This window comes from Paroedura picta, chromosome 1 (genome assembly GCF_049243985.1).
Source record: "Paroedura picta isolate Pp20150507F chromosome 1, Ppicta_v3.0, whole genome shotgun sequence".
In the NCBI taxonomy this organism is placed as follows: Eukaryota; Metazoa; Chordata; class Lepidosauria; order Squamata; family Gekkonidae; genus Paroedura; species Paroedura picta.
In genome coordinates, this window is record NC_135369.1 from 12,532,125 (window position 1) to 12,553,701 (window position 21,577).

Below are 21,577 nucleotides of genomic sequence, written 5' to 3' on the forward strand. Positions count from 1 at the left end.
CAGAGCCAGGAGACCCTCCCTGGTGTGTCCTTATGAGGGGCTCTCCCGTGTCCTTATGAGGGGAAGGCCTCGGCCTCCCTGCCCTGTTGCTGGCCCTGCAGAGGGACTGGCTGGCCCCTGGGTGAGGCAGGAGGCTGGACTGGAGGGACCCTCCCTGGTCTGACCCAGCAGGGCTCTCCTGTGTCCTTATGAGGGGAAGGCCTCGGCCTCCCTGCCCTGTTGCTGGCCCTGCAGAGGGACTGGCTGGCCCCTGGGTGAGGCAGGAGGCTGGACTGGAGGGACCCTCCCTGGTCTGACCCAGCAGGGCTCTCCTGTGTCCTTATGAGGGGAAGGCCTCGGCCTCCCTGCCCTGTGGCTGGCCCTGCAGAGGGACTGGCTGGCCCCTGGGTGAGGCAGGAGGCTGGACTGGAGAGACCCTCCCTGGTCTGACCCAGCAGGGCTCTCCCGTGTCCTTATGAGGGGAAGGCCTCGGCCTCCCTGCCCTGTTGCTGGCCCTGCAGAGGGACTGGCTGGCCGCTGTGTGAGGCAGGAGGCTGGACTGGAGAGACCCTCCCTGGTCTGACCCAGCAGGGCTCTCCTGTGTCCTTATGAGGGGAAGGCCTCGGCCTCCCTGCCCTGTTGCTGGCCCTGCAGAGGGACTGGCTGGCCCCTGGGTGAGGCAGGAGGCTGGACTGGAGGGACCCTCCCTGGTCTGACCCCGCAGGGCTCTCCTAATGTTCTTATGACCAGGCTGCCCCAACAGTGCCTCTTTGCAGTCCCCCCCCCCCCAGTCTCCAGACCAAGGCTTTTCCAGCCCTCCCCTTTCCTCCTGTGGCCACTGGCTCCCACACAGAGAGGCTGGACCAGGGAAGGGAGGGGAGGGAACAGCCCGAAAGAAAAAGCCCAGTCAGGAAGTCCTGGAGCTCAGCCGTCCCGGTCTCCAAGCGGGTTTTCACCCAGCGGTGTGTTCACCCACCCCTTGCTTCCACAGTGAGTAACTCCTCAAAGCTGGCTTTGCACAGGGCCCCTTACCCCTCTGCCTATGTGCCACTGCTTATTGGGGGTGATGGGGGGCGGGTTGAACACATAGATGAGTGTGTCTCTAAATGCCTCATAGTACATGATTTGCTTGCAGATACACTCTGACATGTTGGAACACCTGTGCCTCTTTCTGTGCATTATGTGCCAAGGTGGGTGACCAAATAGAGGGGTGTGGATACACCCCAACTTGAGGGTTCAGAGGTTGTGACTCAATGGCAGGGGATTTATTCAGCATGCAGAAAGTCTCAGGTTCAATCCCCAGCATCTCCAGTGAATGGGTCAAGTTGGATATAGTATGAAAAGGGTCTGCTGTAGGTCCTAGAAATTTCTCCTTTTGTATACATTGCTGATTTGTGGGATTGTTCGTTTATAGCTTTACTGAACTGAACTGAAAAGGTACATACCAGAACATTTTCAGTTCGGTTTTGTTCAAGCAAATTCTGCTTTCAATTATGTTTGTTTATTTTTATTATTTATTTATTTATTTGCTTGCCTGCTTGCTTACTAGTTGCAGCTGCTGGCCCTGCCGGCTCACAGTGGCTTACAACCATGGGTAAAACAATAAAAATACAATGCAATAACATTTCACCTTAACCCCCCCCCCATACCAGCCACCACCAATTCAAACCTATCTTTCTACTCCCTGGTTGCCATCTCCAGGTTGTTGTTCCAGTCAGGCATTTGGAGGAGGGGCAAGATTTTTTTGTCGGCCTCAACTGAACGCCTGGCGGAAGAGCTCCGTTTTGCAGACCTCACGGAACTTTGACAGTTTCGTCAGAGCCCTCAGCTCTCCTGGGAACTCAGTCCACCAGACGGGGTCCAGGACCAAAAAGTCCCTGGCCCTGGTCGAGGCCAGGCAAACATCCTGCAGGCCAGGAACCTCCAGTCTATTAGCATGTGCAGAGCGCAAGGCTCTGCGTGGGGCCTTGGAGGTCCCACATTCAGCCCATCTTCCAGCAGCTGTGCTGGCTTCCAGCTGAATTCTGGATCAGACTCAAGGTTCTGGTTATCACCTTTCAGGCCATATGCAATCTGGGCCCAGTGTACCTGAAGGATCGCTTCTCTGCTTACACCCCCGAAAAAGCCTTACGCTCCGGCACTTCCAGCTTCCTGGTGATCCCTGGCCCCAGGGAAGCTCGCTTGTTGGCTGCAGAGGAGAGGACACGCAGTAATGGGTTTAAACTTCAAGTACAATGATATAGGCTAGATATCAGGAAAAAAAATTCACAGTCAGAATAGTTCAGCAGTGGAATAGGCTGCCTAAGGAGGTGGTGAGCTCCCCCTCACTGGCCGTCTTCAAGCAAAGGTTGGATGCACACTTTTCTTGGATGCTTTAGGATGCTCTGGGCTGATCCTGCGTTGAGCAGAGGGTTGGACTAGATGGCCTGTATGGCCCCTTCCAACTCTATGATTCTATGATTCTATGACCTCAACCACGGCCAGAGCTTTTTCCATCTTGGCCCCCACCTAGTGGAACGAGCTTCCCGAGGAGATCAGGGCCCTGATGGGACTTGAACAGTTCTGCAGGGCCTGCAAAAGGGAGCTCCTCCGCCAGGCATTTGGTTGAGGTCTACCTGTACCACCACTTCCCAAGGGGCATCCTCCTCAGCCCCCTCCTATGGCACCCCCTACAATTCCGCCCAACCCTCTGGGTTATCAGTTGGAGTTAATTTAATGTTTCCCACATTTTTCTACTGTTCCATGTTGCTTGTTGTTTCACTTCATTCCTTATTGTTAATCTAAGTACTGTTTCTGTTCTGTTTAATGTGAACCGCCCTGAGCCTTAGGGAGTTAGGGAGTTCCATGGAAGGAAGAAGCTCTGTCAAGTGTGTTATTTGATGTTCACTGATATTAGCATTTTCCGCCACATACAATTTCTCTTTGAGTTCCTGGAGAGTCACTGCCTGTCTGGTGTAGCGCTGCATGCATTAGACCAGGGGTAGTCAAACTGTGGCCCTCCAGATGTCCATGGACTACAATTCCCATGAGCCCCTGCCAGCGAATGCATTTGCTGGCAGGGGCTCATGGGAATTGTAGTCCATGGACATCTGGAGGGCCACAGTTTGACTACCCCTGCATTAGACTATCTCGTTTTATAGGGAGATGCCAATTTTCCTAGTTCTGTTTTGCCTGTAGGTCTGTTTTGTCTGTAGGGGAAAGAATGCGCAAGGTTCCTTTTCTTGGCAGATTCATAAAACCTAGGATCATCCAAACACAATTCCTTCCGCTCGCCACGGCTAGTCTGCTAGGCTTGAGACCTCAATAGATAGAACCTTCACATTCAGATGCAGTGTGTCTTAGAATATCTCTTTGCAGGGCAGAGAAAATCATAGAATCATAGAATCATAGAGTTGGAAGGGGCCACACAGGCCATCTAGTCCAACTCCCTGCTCAACGCAGGATCAGCCCAAAGCATCCTAAAGCATCCAAGAAAAGTGTGTATCCAACCTTTGCTTGAAGACTGCCAGCGCTCTCTCAGCCTCACCCACCCCACAGGGTGTCTGTTGTGGGGAGAGGAATGGGAAGGCGACTGTAAGCCGCTTTGAGCCTCCTTCGGGTAGGGGAAAGCGGCATTTAAGAACCAACTCTTCTTCTTCTTCTTAGGCAGCCTATTCCACTGCTGAACTACTTTGACTGTGAACATTTTTTTCCTGATATCTAGCCTATATTGTTGTACTTGTAGTTTAAACCCATTACTGCGTGTCCTTTCCTCTGCAGCCAATGGGAACAGCATCCTGCCCTCCTCAAAATGACAACCTTTGAAATACTTAAAGGGGGCTATCATGTCCCCTCTCAACCTTTTCTCCAGGCTGAACATTCCCAAGTCCCTCAACCTATCTTCATAGGGCTTGGTCCCTTGGCTGCCTTTGTGTCTTCTCAAAGGCCATGGTGAGAAACAGGATGCTGAACTTGATCCAGCAGGGCTCTTCTGATGTTCCAGAAAAGGTCACACAGAGATTTATATTGAAACTGACCCCTTGCAGATAAGATTCCTGCTACTTGGTGTAGTGGTTAAGAGTGGTGGCCTCTAATCCAGAGACCTGAGTTTGGTTCCCCACTCCCCCACATGCATCCAGCTTGGTAGCCTTGGGCCAGTCTCAGTTCTCTCAGAGCTCTCTCAACCTCACCTACCTCGCAGGGTGTCTGCTGTGGGGAGGGGAAAGGGAAGACGATTGTAAGCCAGTTTGAGACTCATTCGATGAGTCAAAAGCGGGGTACAATAAACCCCGCTTTTCTTCATTTACTACAAGTAAGCCTAGGTGATATAGTTTTTAACTGGCTTGTGTATGCTAGCGAGGGAGATTATTGGGGAGCAATGTTTCTCCACTACTCCTCCCCCTATTGAGCGCAGCCGTTCACATCCTGAGCAGAAGAGAACCACCCCGATCTTGAAAAGGGCAAGGGCCTGGCCAAGAGCCTGAGCAGTTCCTGACTCCTGCTGAGCAGGGCTTCCAGGTCATGCATACAGCTTAAGGGGGACACTGCCAGGAAGGGATGTGTGTGTGTGGGAGGGGGAGTTCCCAGGCTCAGGTGAACTCCGGCATTGTCTACTGCTATCACTATGCATCACTGAAGAAGAAGAGTTGGTTCTTATATGCTGCTTTTCTCTCCCCAAAGGAGTCTCAAAGCGGCTAACATTTGCCTTCCCTTTCCTCTCCCCACAACAGACACCCTGTGAGGGAGGTGAGGTTAAGAGAGCCCAGATATCACTGCTCGGTCAGAACAGCTTTATCAGTGCCGTGGTGAGCCCAAGGTCACCCAGCTGGCTGCATGTGGGGGAGTGTGGAATCAAACCCGGCTCTCCAGATTAGAAGTCCGAACTCCTAACCACTACACCAAGCTGGCTCTGTTTGCATCAAAATGTCTTCCCAGAATTGTTCTGCTGAATGTCTTTGTTGTGCGACTGAATCCATGTGTCGATTGGCGAAAGTAGAATCATAGAGTTGGAAGGGACCTCCAGGATCATCTAGTCCAACCCTCCTGCAGAATGCAGGAAATTTACAACTACCTGTCCACCCACAGGGACCCCAATTCCATGCCCAGATGATGCCCCACCCCAATGAGGATCACTGGTCATTCTGGCCTGGTAGACCAAGCCCTATGAAGAGAGGTTGAGGGACTTGGGAATGTTCTGCCTGGAGAAAAGGAGGTTGAGAGGGGACATGATACCCCTCTTTAAGCATTTGAAAGGTTGTCATTTGGAGGAGGGCAGGATGCTGTTTCTGTTGGCTGCAGAGGAGAGGACACACAGTAATGGGTTTGAACTACAAGTACAAGTACAACGATATAGACTAGATATCAGGAAAAAAATTTTCACAGTCAGAGTAGTTCAGCAGTGGAATAGGCTGCCTAAGGAGGTGGTGAGCTCCCCCTCACTGGCAGTCTTCAAGCAAAGGTTGGATACACACTTTTCTTGGATGCTTTAGGATGCTTAGGACTGATCCTGCGTTGAGCAGGGGGTTGGACTAGATGGCCTCTATGGCCAACTCTGTGATTCTATGAAATTCACCTTCTTATCCGAAAGTGGCAATCAGCATTTCCCTGGGCGTGGAAGAACAGGCCACAAGAGCCAAGCACTGACAGTCCTTTCTGCCCACCCACTCACTATCAGCCTAAATTCAGAGGATCAGCATTTCTGTCAGATGACTGTTTAGCCTCTGCTTACAAACTTCCAAAGAAGGAGAACCCACCACTTCCCGAGGAAGCCTGTTCCACTGAGGAACTGTTCCAACTGTCAGGAACCTCTTCCGGATGTTTAGCCGAAAGTGCATTCTTGCAATGTCATTCCGCTTGCCTTGGAATTCGGGCAGATATGGCAGATACCTGCTTTCAGATCCGTTTTTGAGAGCAAGGGCAGGCTCGGGTGTGTTTCCAAAGGTTTTCCATGCTTCTAGGTATTTGACACAATCAGATCATCCCCCACTGCTTTATCAGGAGGGTCAGGAAGAGAAGGGGGGTTAGCAAGGGGTGATATGGCTCCCTACAGCAGGGGTAGTCAGCGAATGCTGGCAGGGGCTCATGGGAATTGTAGTCCACGAACACCTGGAGGACCACAGGTTGACTACCCCTGCTCTACAGGATCCCACAAGGGAAGGCCTGACACTAGGATGTCCTCCCCTGCAACGCAACCTTTCTGAGTCACTAGATGTGTGGAGCCTTCATATTCAGAGGCAGCATACCCGTGAATATCAGCTGCTTGGGGAAAGGATAGCTCTTACTGTCTTGCCCTGCCCAGAGGCTTCGTAGAAGCGTCTGGCTGTGGGAATCAGTGTTCAGAACTAAATAGGATCTACCATAGCCTTTCTCATTCTTCTTCTTCTTCTTCTTCTTCTTCTTCTTCTTCTTCTTCTTCTTCTTCTTCTTCTTCTTCTTCTTCTTTCAATTGTTTTTTTTTTACAATTATGGGGTTATTGTTATGGTTTTAATTATTAGCCACCTCAAGGCGACAAAAGTCTTGAGAGGCAGGATATAAATCCAAGAGAAAATAAATTTAAAAATTCAATTTATATCTCGCCACTCTCTGTAGACTCGTGGCGGGTAGCAAAACCAATAAAAGGAAAAGAGCTAGTAAGCCTCCTTAGGAAAGGAATTCTACCAACAAAAAGCCCCCTTTTTCCTTGTTGCTTACAAGTCTACCCCTCTAACAACGATGGGACAGAGACAGGCCCATTTTGATGACCTCAAAGCACATGTGCTGGTGGCAGGTCCTCATATAAGTCTGGTTAGGGGCTGTGGCTCAGTGGAAGAGCCTAGGCTTTGCATGCCGAAGGTCGCGGGTTCAATCCCCAGCATCTCCAATTAAAATGTGCCAGGCAGAAGGTGATGTGGAATTCTTTCACCTGGGATACTGGGGAGCAGCTGCTGGTCTGAGTAGACAATGCTGACCTTAACAGACTGAGGGACTGATTTGATATAAGGCAGCTTCATGCATTCAGAAAGAGGCATTCCGGAAGATAACGGCTGAGAGCCTCTCTTGAAGATAAACCAGACCAAGGCCATTAGTGGTTCATGCCGGTACTTTGTATCCAAAAGGAAAATGCAAAACTCCTTGGACATGTGGAAGGATGCTGAGTATTTTCAGACTAAGACAGATGAAAGGGGGGGGGGATTCCCTGTTGTTTGAAGCATTACAGCAGGTGTAGTCAAACTGCGGCCCTTCAGATGCCCATGGACTACAGTTCCCATGAGCCCCTGCCAGCAAATGCTGGCAGGGGCTCGTGGGAACTGTAGTCCACGAACATCTGGAGGGCCGCAGTTTGACAACCCCTGCCTTGCAGGAAAGGCCCCTTTTCAAAAGGCCCTCGACATCTGCACGGTCTATAATATTTGTAAAACGCTTGCCAGCATTGCGAACTGGGGGCGAAACTCAAGAGAGGAGCCAAGCCTGCGTTTTCAGAAATCGCACCAACCCCTGATTCGTCTTGTTGTTTCCTGGCTTGTTCCAGCCTCATGTTCCGGCCGCGGCGAGCCACCTTAATACAGCGGCTCTGGAGGCTCCGCTGCACCACGCCCGGCCCGGACGACAGCCCCGGGGCCCTGAAACCGGCCGCTCACGCCCTCTTCAAGAAGCTGAAGGACACCGAACTGGAGCTGCTGCTGCAGGCAGTGGAGAGCCGCGGAGCAGGCGAGCTGGGCTGCGTCTGGGTGGAGCCACGAGGGACCAAGCTGGGCCTGCCCGCCCCGCTGCTCCTGTGCCGCCTGTACCGCTGGCCAGACGTGTGCCACCTGCATGAACTCAAGCGCCTGAGCTGCTGCAGGAGCCCTGGGGGCGAAGGCGCTGCCCACTGCTGCAACCCGCACCATCTCAGCCGGCTCGCAACCCCTGGTGAGTAGGAAACTGGGAGATTTGGCCAACAGCAATATTTGGGGGGTGCCCGGGGACCTGTGGTACCCACCGGCACATATCCTGGGGCCTGCTAGGTTTTTTTTTTTTTAAATGTTGCATTGGAAGTAGCTGCTGCCACTGCACAAGGATATTCGCTATTCTTGCGGGTGTGGAGTAATCAGCATTGGAAATGAGACAGGAAACCCAGGTCTTTATTTAGTCCAGGAGGATGCATTGTCTTGAGCTTCGTGAGCAGTTGCAATTCAGCATTCTCTCTTTCTTCTCCCCCTGTGAGACTGTACTTGACCGCTATTGTCATTCAGCATTTGAAATCACATCACTCTCCAAAATGGACTCACGTTCTAGCTGTCTCTGAAAAAGTGAGCCAGATGGACTCATGTTCTAGCTGTCTCTGAAAAAGTGAGCAGCGACTCACAAAAGCTCCTCCCCTGCCACAAATCTGATTAGTCTTTAAGGCAGGGGTGGCCAAACTGTGAACTCTCCAGATGTCCTTGGACTATGATACCCATGAGCCCCTCCCCCCCCCCCCGTGTACATCCCAAAAGCTCCTTCCCTGCCACAAATCTTGGTACCCTTGAAGGTGCTGCTGGATTCTGGATCTTTCTTACCAACACCTGGCTACCCATCTTGATCTATCTCAATAGAAGGTGCCTCAGTCAGCCATGCAGAGTGGGAATCCATCGACCTTGTGACATCAACCTCTGTTGGCTGCAGAGGAGAGGACACGCAGTAATGGGTTTAAACTTCAAGTACAACGATATAGGCTAGATATCAGGAAAAAAATTTCACAGTCAGGGTAGTTCAGGAGTGGAATAGGCTGCCTAAGGAGGTGGTGAGCTCCCCCTCACTGGCAGTCTTCAAGCAAAGGTTGGATATAAGGATTCTGGGATCTCCATTCCTACTTGCATCTGATGAAGGGAGCTCTGACACCCCTGAAAGCTCATGTGCTGTCAATCTTGTTGGCTTTGAAGGCTCTACCAGACTCAAATCTTGGAGGTCAAACATTATTGTATTCCTGTTTGTTTTTGGTGCAAGGGACCAATGGGGCTGCCCACTATGGGATCTGCTGGATGTTAGATTCCTCCAACAGGACCACATTAATGATGATGATGATGATGATGATGATGATGATGATGATGATGATGATGATGATGATTTTATTTATTTCCACAAGACCAGCTTGTGATGGGTTACAAATTGTAAAACCCCAATAAAACCCCATTAAAACAATCCAAGGACACAGAGAATCATACAACAAACAAAACCAGAACAAACATGGCGGTACTACTCAATCTCCCACCTCCCAAGTAAAACACGTGATGAAGGGAGTAGGAAGAGGGGGCCGTAGATAATAGATTATCTTAACGTTACCTAGTGCCAGGAGAGCCCCAATCAGATCTTCCTCACTGCCCTGGCCTCAACCATAGACCTGCAGGCCGTGTAGAATACTGGAAGCTCCCACAGGGCCCGCAGCTCTCCCGGGAGCTCATTCCATCAGGTAGGGGCTAGGACCGAAAAGGCCCTGGCCTTGGTCAAGGCCAGGTGCGCTTCTCTGGGGCTGGAACGACCAACAAATGGGGGCTGATTCAGATGAGGAGAATGTGGGGCCTTCTGCATGTCAAGCGAGGTTCTAGCCCTGAGCCGCAGCCCCTCCCAAAACATGTTGACCAAATCAGACTTTAAGGTCCCCTCAGAAGTGGTCGGGCAAAGTGTCTCTGCTTGTCATGCAGGGTCCCATAACACCGTGGCTGTTCCGTGACAGGTCCAGGGGATGCCTGCTGCTGAGAATTAACACCTGTCCTCCTTTCCCCCCTCTTCCAGAAACTCCTCCACCCCCGTACTGCAAGACCTCCCCCTTTGCCGTCCCCTCAAAGGGTCCCAGCACCTTGGACAACAAGCGCAAAGTCTGGCAAGGTGAGATGGATGGGGGGGATGGATGGGGGGCTTTGCACAAAGTGAGACCTGCTATGGGGTGGTCAGTCCAGAACCTGTTTTCAAGTCCGAGGAAAGCAGAGCCATGAAACTGCCTGATACTGAACCAGGTCCTTGGTCTGTCCAGGTTGGTATTGTCTACCCAGACTGGCAGGGGATCTACAGGGGCCCAGGCCGATATTCACTGAACCTTTTCACTGGAGATGCTGGGGATTGATCCGGGGACCTTCTGCATGCCAAGCAGAGGCTCTGCTGCTGAGCCACTGGGGACATACTGCCTGGTCCTTTTTAATTGGAGATACTAGGGATTGAACTGGGTATTTCCTGCTAGGTAGGTGAGGGTGTGTGTGTGTATGCGTGTGTGTATGAGTGACAGAGAGAAAGGGGGAGGGAGAGAGAGAGAGAGAGTCTGGCCTAATGTGACTGACCAATCTTCATGGCAGAATGGAGACTCAAACCCAGCCCTCTGAAATCCTAGCTCAACAACACCACTCACTCTTTATTTGGGTACTTGTGGCTTCAGGGCTTTTGAGACACTCCGGTTCAGGTGGCCGTGCAAGTTCCCCTGCCCATCGCATTATGCTCCAGGGAGGTCCCTTCCCACCCCATATCCTGCTCTTGCTCACTCCAATTTCCACCCCCGAAGACTCCAAAGCTGGCATAGAAGAACCAACTCTTCTTCTTCTTCTTCTTCTTCTTCTTCTTCTTCTTCTTCTTCCTCTTCCTCTTCCTCTTCCTCTTCCTCTTCCTCCTCCTCCTCCTCCTCCTCTCTAAGGAGCGCTCTTGTCAAAGCACAGATTTGGAAATGTGCCTCCCATGTGCCTAAAAATGCACCCTGCTCCCAACATTTTTTGTTGGGGAGCGGACTAAATAAACACCCAGCTTTCAACTAATCTACAGCAGTATCAAATTTTGCAGAAGATGCCGATTGATTTAATTGATTGAGTTTCTTTAATTAATATAAACCTTGCTTTTCTCCCCAGTGGGGGCCCGAAGTGGGTTATTATATCCTTCTCCTCTCCTCCGTTTTTCCCCTCACAACAACCCTGTGAGGTAGGTTAGGATGGGAGTGTGTGAGCAGCCCAAGGTTGGCCAAGATCAGGTCCCTCCTTGTATGGGCCCCATAGGCCGGACAACGCCACAAGCCCCCAGGATTTACCGCCAGTTTGTATTGTATTTGTATTTTTGTATGTATTTTATTTTAAGATTTTTCTGTAAAACACCTAGTGACAGATTTTATTTTCCTGGGCTCCAAGATCACTGCAGATGGGGACTGCAGCAAAGAAATTAAAAGACGCTTGCTCCTGGGGAGGAAAGCTATGGCAAATCTAGACAGCATCCTAAAAAGCAGAGACATCACCCTGCCAACAAAAGTGCGTTTAGTCAAGGCTATGGTCTTCCCAGTTGCAATGTATGGCTGTGAAAGTTGGACCATAAGGAAGGCCGAGCATCAAAGAATTGAGGCTTTTGAACTCTGGTGCTGGAGAAGACTCTTGTGAGTCCCTTGGACTGCAAGGCGAACAAACCGGTCAGTCCTGGAGGAGATCAGCCCTGACTGCTCTTTAGAAGGCCAGATCCTGAAAATGAAACTCAAATACTTTGGCCACCTCATGAGAAGGAAGGACTCCCTGGAGAAGAGCCTAATGCTGGGAGCGATCGAGGGCAAAAGAAGAAGGGGGCGACAGAGAATGAGGTGGCTGGATGGAGTCACTGAAGCAGCCGATGCAAACTTAAATGGACTCTGGGGAATGGTAGAGGACAGGAAGGCCTGGAGGATCATTGTCCATGGGGTCGCGATGGGTCGGACATGACTTTGCACATAACAACAACAATTTATTTTATTTTAAGATTTTTCTGTAAAACACCATGAGCCAGCTGGGTCTGAGAGAGGTGGAGTTCCCAGAGCCCAAGTGGGGATTTGAACTCGGGACCCCTGGATTTCAGTCCTCTCTAAGGGCCCTTCTTTCTATCTGGGAAACTCATGGGGATTGTCACTTTTTGAACCCAGGCCCTCTTGAATGGGGGCCCAACACCACTGCCAGGACGGCCTCATGGTAGCACCAGGTCATGTCTTAGAATCATAGAATTATGGAGTTGGAAGGGACCTCCAGGATCATCTAGTCCACCCCCCTGCAGAATGCAGGAAATTCACAGCTACCTGCCCAGCCACAGTGAACCCAATTCCATGTCCAGATGATGCCCCCCCCTTACAAAAAAACCAGAATCACTGGCCAGTTTGGTCTGGAGGAAACTCACCTCCCAACCCCAAAGTGGCGATCAGGTTTTTCCTGGGCATGCAAGAACAACCACAAGAGCCAAGCTCAGACACAATCCCTTCTGCCCATCTACTTACAATCTGCCTACGTTCACAGAATCAGCATTTCTGGCTAACCTTATCTCAGCATGGTGTCGTGGTTAAGAAAGGGGGACTCTAATCTGGAGAGCCGGGTTCGATTCCCCGCTCCCTCCTCCACATGTAGCCAGCTGGGTGACCTTGCGCCAGTCACAGCTCTTGCAGAGATGTTCTCGCAGAGCAGTTCTCTTAGAGCTCTCTCAGCCCCACCGAGCCCACAGGGTGCCAAATGTGAGGAGAGGAAGGGAGAAAGGTGTCCGGGGGGATTGGGACAGGTAAGGGAAAACAGGGTGTAAAAAACAGCAGTTCTTTCCCTAGTGGTCAAGAGATGTCTGACAAACTTCAGAACGAAACCTAGCCCGCGTCCACTGTACATGCTTCTAGTGGACGGTCCTGTGACTCGGTGCGCCTCCCCCCCCTCCCAGAAGGAGGAAAAGCCGCCAGGGAGGAGCCCAGCCGAAGGCCTTCCTGAGAAAGAAGGGGGAGAGAACAAACGGCTGCCCCCGGTTATTTCTGGTTCTCGCCCGCCCAGAGGAAGCACGGCCCGTGGAGTCACAGACAATATGTCTTGACGTACAAAGCGAAGCCGGCCTCTGGCGCCTGGCCCACACCACCACATCTGAGCACAGCCGGCGCCTCTCGACTCTGCTTCCCCTCCGGCCCGCCTGACGACGACGTGGCCCCGGCGTGGTGTCCCCGGCCTACGTGCTGGCTCACAGCTCCTGCCGCATGGGCCGGGGCTCTCGTGGGAACCCCCGGCCGTTTTTGTCCCAGGATGTTTCAGTTTTTGGAACCGTGCACACTTGAGTTGGTGCCTGCGCCACAGGGTCTGTCTCCCTTCAGAGTTCCCTCGGGGAGATCCCGTTCAGAAGGGGTCCAGAAAAGGCAGAGTTGATTGCTCACGCTTTCCCCAACGTGGAGGAAGGCCCGCAGGGCTGGCGTGGGAAGTGCCCCAGGTGGCAGGAGCTGAGGGGTGTTCCAGGGTGGGTTGCCAACCTCCAGGTGGTGACGAACAAGCAAAATCAATCTTCTGAGGCGAATAATACAAAGAAGGTGAGGTGGTGGTTAATCTGGAGAGCCGGGTTCGATTCCCCGCTCCCTCCTCCACATGTAGCCAGCTGGGTGACCTTGGGCCAGTCACAGCTCTTGCAGAGATGTTCTCGCAGAGCAGTTCTCTTAGAGCTCTCTCAGCCCCACAGAGCCCACAGGGTGCCTATTGTGGGGGAGAGGAAGGGAGAAAAATCTTTGGAGATTTTTAAACAGAGGCTGGATAGCCGACAGAGAGGCTGATTCTGTGAAGGTTCAAGGGGGGTGGCAGGTGACAGTGGGTCAGCGAGAGGGTGGTGAGTGACCTGCACAGTGCAGGGGGTCTCTCTGTGGGAAGACAGGAAGCACAATTTATTTGGGGGTTTCGGAAACAGCCTCTCCATCAGGCCTTCCTCTTCACCTGGCCACTTCTGTGGGAAAGGAGGGGACCCAGGAGGGCCACCCTCCCCGAGCAAGAACCCTGTTGTCTGGGTCACTCGGGGCCATTCACTCAGGCTGGCCCGCCTTGCAGGCTTGTTGTCAGCGATGGGGGGGAGGAGGAAGTTCGGTGTCCTTCAAGCTCCTCCGAGGTAGGACTTGGAGGGAAACATAGAGCAAGATGGCTTCTGGGGAGGAGGCTGTGCTGAAAAATTACCTTATTTATTTGAAAGGACGATGACTCATCTCCTAAAAGTGCTATATATACGAAGTCACTAATGTGTAGGGAAATGTAAGATTACTCCCCCCTCCTCGGAAAAAACCTGCTAGTCTTGCATATGACTTAACACATTTCTCGGGGCTTTGGTGGATTCCCCAGCACATCAGTGGCTTTTACGCCTGGGAATCCGTTGTTTTGGCGTGTATTTTGAGTGCAAATATCACATCAATCGAGTTTACCTGTGTCATTTCTACCTGACTTTGTTTTGTGGCACGTGTAGCCCGGCCTGACGAAATGACATTTGAGTCAGATCTGGCTCTTATAACACCAAGAGCCAGCTTGGTGTAGTGGTTTGGAGTGCGAACTTCTAATCCGGCGAGATTCCCTGCTCCCCCACATGCAGCCAGCTGGGTGACCTTGGGCTCACCACAGCACTGATAAAGCTGTTCTGACCGAGCAGTGATATCAGGGCTCTCTCAGCCTCACCTCCCTCACAGGGTGTCTGTTGTGGGGAGAGGAATGGGAAGGCGACTGTAAGCCACTTTGAGATTCCTTCGGGTAGAGAAAAGTGGCCTATAAGCACCAATTCTTCTTCAGTAATCTCCGGGCTCTCTCTGCCTCCCCTCCCTCACAGGGTGTCTGTTGTGGGGAGAGGAAAGGGAAGGCGATTGTAAGCCACTTTGAGACTCCTTAGAGGAAGCGAAAAGTGGGGTATAAAAACACTGTAAGCCGTTTTGAGACTCCTTCGGGTAGAGAAAGGGAGAGGAAAGGGAAGGTGACTGTAAGCCACTTTGAGATTCCTTTGGGTAGAGAAAAGCGGCATATAAGAACCAACTCTTCTTTTTAATGAGTTTGATGCCTCTGGCTTGTTCTCACAGAGCAGTTCTGTCTGAGCTCTCTCAGCCTCATCTCCCTCACAGGGTGCCTGTTGAGGGGAGAGGAAGGGAAGGCGATTGTAAACCGCTTTGAGACTCCTTAGAGGAAGCGAAAATTGGGGTATAAAAACACTTGGGGGTTGGCAGGGGGAGGGACTGTAATGGGCTATAAGGCCACAGAGCCCACCTTCCAAACTGGCCATTTTCTCCAGGGGGATTGCTCTGTCAACTGCAGAACAGTTGTAAACCCAGGAGGTCTCTCCAGCCATCACCTGGAGGTTGGCAAACCCAAGGAAAGGCCAATCTTGTCTTTTTGAGGGGGGAACCTTTGGGTACCTGTAGATAAAAATCTAATAAATAAATATGAATAAATGAAATAAACATGCCAAGGATTCACCCGCTCCTTCCTTCTCCTTCCGCAGACACCAGCCTCTCTCGGCACTCTCTCAAAGATGGCTACTGGTGCAAACTGGCCTACTGGGAGTACCGCTTGCGGGTGGGGAGGCTCTACCCCGTCCACAACGACTCCGTGAACATCTTCTCCGAGCTCCCGGCAGGCAACGGCTTCTGCGTGGCTCAGCTGGCGTCCCGGAGCCGCAGCCAGGCTGTCCGGCGCGCGCGGGGCAAGATCGGCCAAGGCCTGACCCTCAGCTGGGAAGAAGGCAGCGTCTGGGCCTACAACCGCAGCGACCACCCCATGTTCCTCAGCTCCCCCACCCTGGGCCCGGCCGTTCACAAGATCCTTCCCGGTTACTCCATCAAGGCCTTCGACTACAAGCACGCGAGCAGCCTGGAGGGGCGGCGGGAGCCGAACGAGGGGCCATGCGACACCCACGCCGTCCGGATCAGCTTCACCAAAGGCTGGGGGCCAAGTTACTCCCGCCGGTTCATCACCTCTTGCCCGTGCTGGCTGGAAGTCCTGTTGAGCACCCACGGATGAAGGGGGAGGAGACGCTGGGGGAGGGGGGCAAGGGTGGCTTCGGTGCCCCCCTCTCAGGGGACCTTCTGCTGGCCAAGCATCTTTTGGAGGAGGGAGAAGGAGAGGGAGAGAGAGAGAGCTCAGGAGCCTTAATTAAAATCTGTTTCTTCTACAAATATACAGAAAGTGGAGGAAGCAGCATATACAGGTGGTCAAAGTAGTGTATACAGTTGGAGAAAGTAGCATATACAGTTGGAGAAAGTATCATACAAGTGGAGAAAGTAGCATATACAGGTGGAGAAAGTAGCATATACAGGTGGAGAAAGTTGATTAGTAGTTGGAGAAAGTAGCATATAGAGGTGGAGAAAATATACATGGAGAAAGTAGCATATACAGGTGGAGAAAGTAGCATATACAGGTGGAGAAAGTTGATTAGTAGTTGGAGAAAGTAGCGTATAGAGATGGAGAAAATATACATGGAGAAAGTAGCATATACAGGTGGAGAAAGTAGCATATACATGTAGAGAAGGTAGATTAGTAGTTAGTTGTAGACGCAAGGCTGACAGACCAGGATCCAATCTGCTCAGGAACACCAAACAGTGTTGGTTGCGTAGAAACTACGGTCATGTATCCCGTTCAAGGAACCCTGGGGACAGAAAATGGGGTGTGGGCTTCTTCCTATAGCAAGCCCCCTTCCAACCTTTTGAGCCCGTAGGTATCTCTGGAATTCCGGCATGAGGTGGGAGGTGCCATTGCCAAGGTTGAGCCAGCCACAAGATGCCAGGGAGTGAAGCCACAGAACGGCCACTGTGGGCCTTGGAGCCGCACACACACTGAGACACACACGGAGGAAACCCATTATAGCTAAGCAGAACTTCCAGTTATATAGGAAATATAGTAATGTACACTAAAGACAGACAGTGGTTGGGGCTGCCGATTGCAGCTGGAGGATTGAGAAAGGCAGGAGGGGCAGTGCAGGGAGTTCAGTGGGGCTGCCGTGCCACAGATCTCACCCTCCAAAGCTGCCATCACCCCCAGGGGAAGTTGTCATCTGGGAGGCCATCATATCAGGAGAACTCCAGGCCCCGTCTGAAGGTTGGCAAGCCAACTGGCTGCCTTGGGGACCAGGCCTAGAGGGGGGTCTAGGCCTGAGATGTTTGCCCTGGTGGGGAATGACTGGGTCTGGGGTAGGAAATACCTGTAGATTTGGGAAGTGGAGCCTGGGCAGGAGGGGATTTGGAGAAGGAAGGGACCTCAGGAGGGTAGAATGTCACAGAGTCCCCCCTCCAAAGCAGCCCTTTTCTCCAGGGGAACTAATCTCTGCCGCCTGGAGATGAGCTGTCATTCCAGGGATCCCAGGTCCTCCCCGGAGGATGGCATACTTAACTCCACCTTCCAAAGCAGCCCCTTTCTCCAAGGGAACTGATTTCTAGTGCCTGGAGATGAGCTGTAATTCCAGGCAATCCCCTGGTCCTGCCTGGAGGATGGCATCCCTAAATATGCCTTCCAAAGCAGCCTTTTCCTCCAGGGGATCTGTTTACTCTGGAGATGAGCTGTAATGTCAGTGGATCTCCAGGTCCCATCTGGAGGTTGGCATCCCTAAGTCCACCTTCCAAAGCAGCCCTTTCCTCCAGGGGAACTGATCTCTGTCCCCTGGAAAGCCTTTGAAATCCCAGGAGGCCTCCATCTGCCGCCTGGAGGTTGGCAGCCCTGTGAATGAAGTCTTTTGCCTCCGTCATGTTTAAGCTTGCAGCTGTCTAGGCCAGGGGTAGTCAAACTGCGGCCCTCCAGATGTCCATGGACTACAATTCCCAGAAGCCCCTGCCAGCATTTGCTGGCAGGGGCTTCTGGGAATTGTAGTCCATGGACATCTGGAGGGCCGCAGTTTGACTAACCCTGGTCTAGGCCATCTCCCCCCCCTCCTTCTGTCTAGGGCATCTCCCCCCCCCCTCCTGTTCACCTGTAACGTGCTCAGCAGGGCCCCAATCCTTGCTTGGAGAGAGAGTACAATTGCCAACTGCCCTGGAGAAACATGTCGTGTCCCTTAGTGCGTGAACATGGATCACAGATGTTTCTCAAGGCACGGAGGCCAATAACAGCCCTTGATGAAGCAGTGTCTTGTCAAACCTCTGTTAATAACCGCAAACCTCCTCTGCTTCTTACTTGCCTTGAAAACCCCCTTGCTGGGGTTGCCGTACGTTGACTGCGACTCGACAGCCCTGACCTCTAATCTGGAGAACTGGGTTGGAGTCCCCACTCCTCCTCCACATGCAGCCCAGCTGGGTGACCTTGGGCCAGTCCCAGTTCTCCCAGAGCTCTCTCCGCCCCACCTCCCTCACATGGTGTCTGTTGAGGGGAGAGGAAGGGAGAGGTTTTTGTAAGCCGGTTTGAAACTCCTTCAGGTAGTGAAAAGCGATGTATACAAAAACAGCTATTTTTTTTTTAATTAATTCCCTCAAAAGCATCTTGCAAACTGAAGGCCGTGGATTCCTTTGACTGAGTCGCTCCATCTTCTGTTGGGTCTTCCTAACACAAGAACATCAGGGAAACCATGTTGGATCAGGCCAGTGGCCCCTCCAGCCCAACACTCTGTGTCCAACAGTGGCCAACCCAGGAGCCATCAGGAGGTCCACCAGACCTCCAGAAGCCCCTCCCACTGTGGCCTGACAAGCACCAAGAAGACAGAACATCTGTCCCCAAGACAGAGTGTTCCCTCTATACCAGGGGTGGCCAAACTGGGGCTTTCCAGATGCCCATGGACTACAATTCCCATGAACCCCCACCAGTGCGGGCAGGGGCTGATGGGAATTGTAGGCATCTGGAGAGCCCATGTTCTATACCAGGGGTAGTCAAACTGCGGCCCTCCAGATGTCCATGGACTACAATTCCCAGAAGCCCCTGCCAGCAAATGCAAATGCTGGCAGGGGCTCCTGGGAATTGTAGTCCATGGACATCTGGAGGGCTGCAGTTTGACTACCCCTGATCTATACCTTGTGGAACTCCGCTTTGCTTTGCTTCTTTTTTCCCTGCTGCCTCTAACTTTTTCTAACATTATTCTCCTTTTCCAGAGACTCTTCTCACACTGTGACCAAAATCCGATAGCCTCAGCTGAGTCATTTTAGTTTCTGGGGAGGGTTCAGGGAAAAGGATAGAAAAGTTGAGAAGGGAATGGAGCCAAGATGGTTCACCCAAGATGCTCTGGGAAAGATTTGAGTGAGCGCAAAAGAAACAACGATGCCCTTGTTGCACCAAAATATCGCACCAGAGGAGGAAGATTGGGGACAGAGGAGGGGGGACCTGAACATCCTGCTTGTAGTTAAGTTCAAGATTAAACTGCAGAAAAACAATATGTTATTTTAAAAAATTGGTTGTGTTTCTTTTTTTGTAACCCTCTGTTCTCAACAGAGCCTCTTGTGGCGCAGAGTTGTAAGGCAGCAGACATGCAGTCTGAAAGCTCTGCCCATGAGGCTGGGAGTTCAATCCCAGCAGACGGCTCAAGGTTGACTCAGCCTTCCATCCTTCCGAGGTCGGTAAAATGAGTACCCAGCTTGCTGGGGGGTAAACGGTGATGATTGGGGAAGGCACTGGCAAACCACCCCGTATTGAGTCTGCCATGAAAACGCTAGAGGGCATCACCCCAAGGGTCAGACATGACTCGGTGCTTGCACAGGGGATACCTTTACCTTTACCTTTAGTGTTCTCAACACAATCTCTCTTGTAAACGCAAAGCGATTTCTGCCTTTGATATGCACTGCAAGGATCCAGCCCATCGCACTGTGCATGGAGTCATTTTGGTGTCGTGGTTTAAAGCGGTAGCATTTATCTATTTTATTTATTTATTTTGGATTTTTATTTCCCGCCGCTCCCGGAACCGGCTCTGGAGAACTGGGTTTGACTCCGCTCCGCTTCCTCCACATGCTGCCTGCTGGGTGACCTTCATCCAGTCCCAGTTCTCTCAGAGGTCTGTCAGCCTCACCTCCCTCACAGGGTGTCTGTTTGTGGGGAGAGGAAGGGAAGGTGATTGTAAGCTGCTGAATCTCATTCGAGTAGTAAAACACAGGGTACAAAAAAACAGCTCTTCTTTTTCTATGAACTCCACCCTCCAAAGCAGCCATTTTCTCCAGGGGAACTGATCTGTGTTGCCTGGGAATTATAAAGCCACCGGATCCCCAGGTCCCACCTGGAGATTGGCATCCCTATATTTAGATCAGAAACTTTCTGGTTTTTCTTCAAAGGACCCCCTCCTGCATCCTGATTGGCTCAACTGGAGACTTCTACCTCACTGAGGACAAATTCTCCCCTACTCGCCTTCAGATGTTGGAAGAACACAGTCAGTCAAACTGTTAGGACTCTCTCTCTCTCTCTTCTCTCTTTCCATGTTGTTTCTCTATTCTCAGCCAAGTTATTTGTTCGTTAAGCAGCTAGTGCTCCTTGGACTATTTAAAGTCTGCCCACGGTGTGGCCCTCAAAGCTGATCTCACCCAGTGAGTAGAAAAGATCTGTTGCTCTGGAGGACAAGGACTACTTGGGATGGGGGTCTCTGTAGCAGAATATCCTACTGACATCCCAACCTCCCCAAACACCACCCCCAAAATCTCCAGGTATTTCCCAACCCAGAGTTGGCAACTGTACCAAAGAGCCCTCTAGGCCTGGTCTGAAATGCAGCCATTCGGCTTGCCAAGCACCAGGTGAGTCCTGGAATTCTCTTGGGATTCCAAGAAGAATTTCTTCTTATGTGCTGCTTTTCTCTACCGGGAGGGGTCTCAGAGTGACTTCCCTTTCCTCTCCCCACAATGGACACCCTGTGATGGAGGTGAGTCTGAGACAACCCTGAGATTACTGAAGAAGAAGAAGAGTTGGTTCTTTTATGCTGGTTTTCTCTACCTGAAGGAGTCTCAAAGCGGCTTACAGTCGCCTTCCCTTTCCTCTCCCCACAACAGACACCCTATGAGGGATGGGAGGCTGAGAGAGCCCTTATATGACTGTTCGGTCAGAACAGTTTTATCAGGACTGAGACCAGCCCAAGGTTACCTAGCTGGCTGCATATGAGGGAGCGAGGAATCAAACCCGGCTCACCAGATTAGAAGTCGCGACCCCTGGGTTGAGAACCGCTGAACTAGACCAAGCAGGGTCTGAAGACTACAGAGATCAGCTCCCACAGGGAAATGGCTGTTTTGGGAGGTGGATTCTATAGTATTACACTGCACTGGGCTCTGTCTCCTCCCTAAACTCTGTCCTTCCCAAATATGTGGCTATATCCTAACCAAGAGCTGGCTACCCTCGGCTGGAATCAGAGCCCTGATTTTCAAAATGAATCAATGGCTTTCCAAAGCGGAGATTTTATAGCTGCCAGCAGAGGGCGGTCTTTGTACATTTTCCACACCTCTGTTCTCTTCCTTACCTTTCCTTGCTACACACCTAGAATACATGAAGTTGCCTTATACTGAATCAGCAGGTCCTCCTGCCAGGGCTTTAACCTGGGGCCTTCTGCATGCCAAGCAGATGCTGTAAGGCTGAGCCATAGCCAAAGGCTCCCCAACAGCCCTGGATGAACCAAAATGTCCTGTCCCTTTAGCTGAGAAGTAAAATGTGGAAAGGGGCAAATTAGGTTGGAAATAAAAAAGCTGCAAGAACTGGGTTGCTGCATAAGATGTATTTTAAAACATCAAATATTAAAACTCCATATTTTTTGTCAATTTTTTAAATTACATTAAGTTTTCGTAATATTTTCAGTGTGCGGAAAACCACACACGATAGGTTTATGATAATGTAATACGTATAATCATACCATATATATAAAAAACCAACCATCCTTATGACAACGTGTTGAACATTCCAAGCCCTCCGATTGGCCCTCACTGGGAGACATGTCCCCATTAAGGAGAGGGCACTCACCCACTCAGGGTCAATTGTGGGTCTTGCCTGCCCCCTGCTCCTCCTCCTCCTC

At 51.5% G+C, this 21,577-nt stretch overlaps 1 protein-coding gene across 4 annotated transcripts; it reads left to right on the top strand.

Moving 5' to 3' along the window:
- Positions 1–825: 825 nt before the first annotated feature.
- Positions 826–21,340, top strand: LOC143830080 (mothers against decapentaplegic homolog 6-like). Of its 4 annotated transcripts, none has more exons than XR_013228342.1 (5): positions 826–969; positions 7,467–7,846; positions 9,689–9,781; positions 15,134–15,966; positions 16,027–21,340. XR_013228342.1 is itself a non-coding variant. In XM_077321961.1 (4 exons), exons 2-4 carry the CDS (start codon positions 7,471–7,473, stop codon positions 15,649–15,651), a joined length of 987 nt encoding a protein of 328 aa, XP_077178076.1. In that variant the 5' UTR covers positions 826–969; positions 7,467–7,470; the 3' UTR covers positions 15,652–21,340. The 4 variants fall into 4 exon arrangements, 1 of the variants encoding a protein (XP_077178076.1); XR_013228347.1 differs by having other exon boundaries at positions 15,134–15,946; positions 16,129–21,340; XR_013228343.1 differs by having other exon boundaries at positions 15,134–15,902.
- The last annotated feature ends 237 nt before the right edge of the window (positions 21,341–21,577 follow it).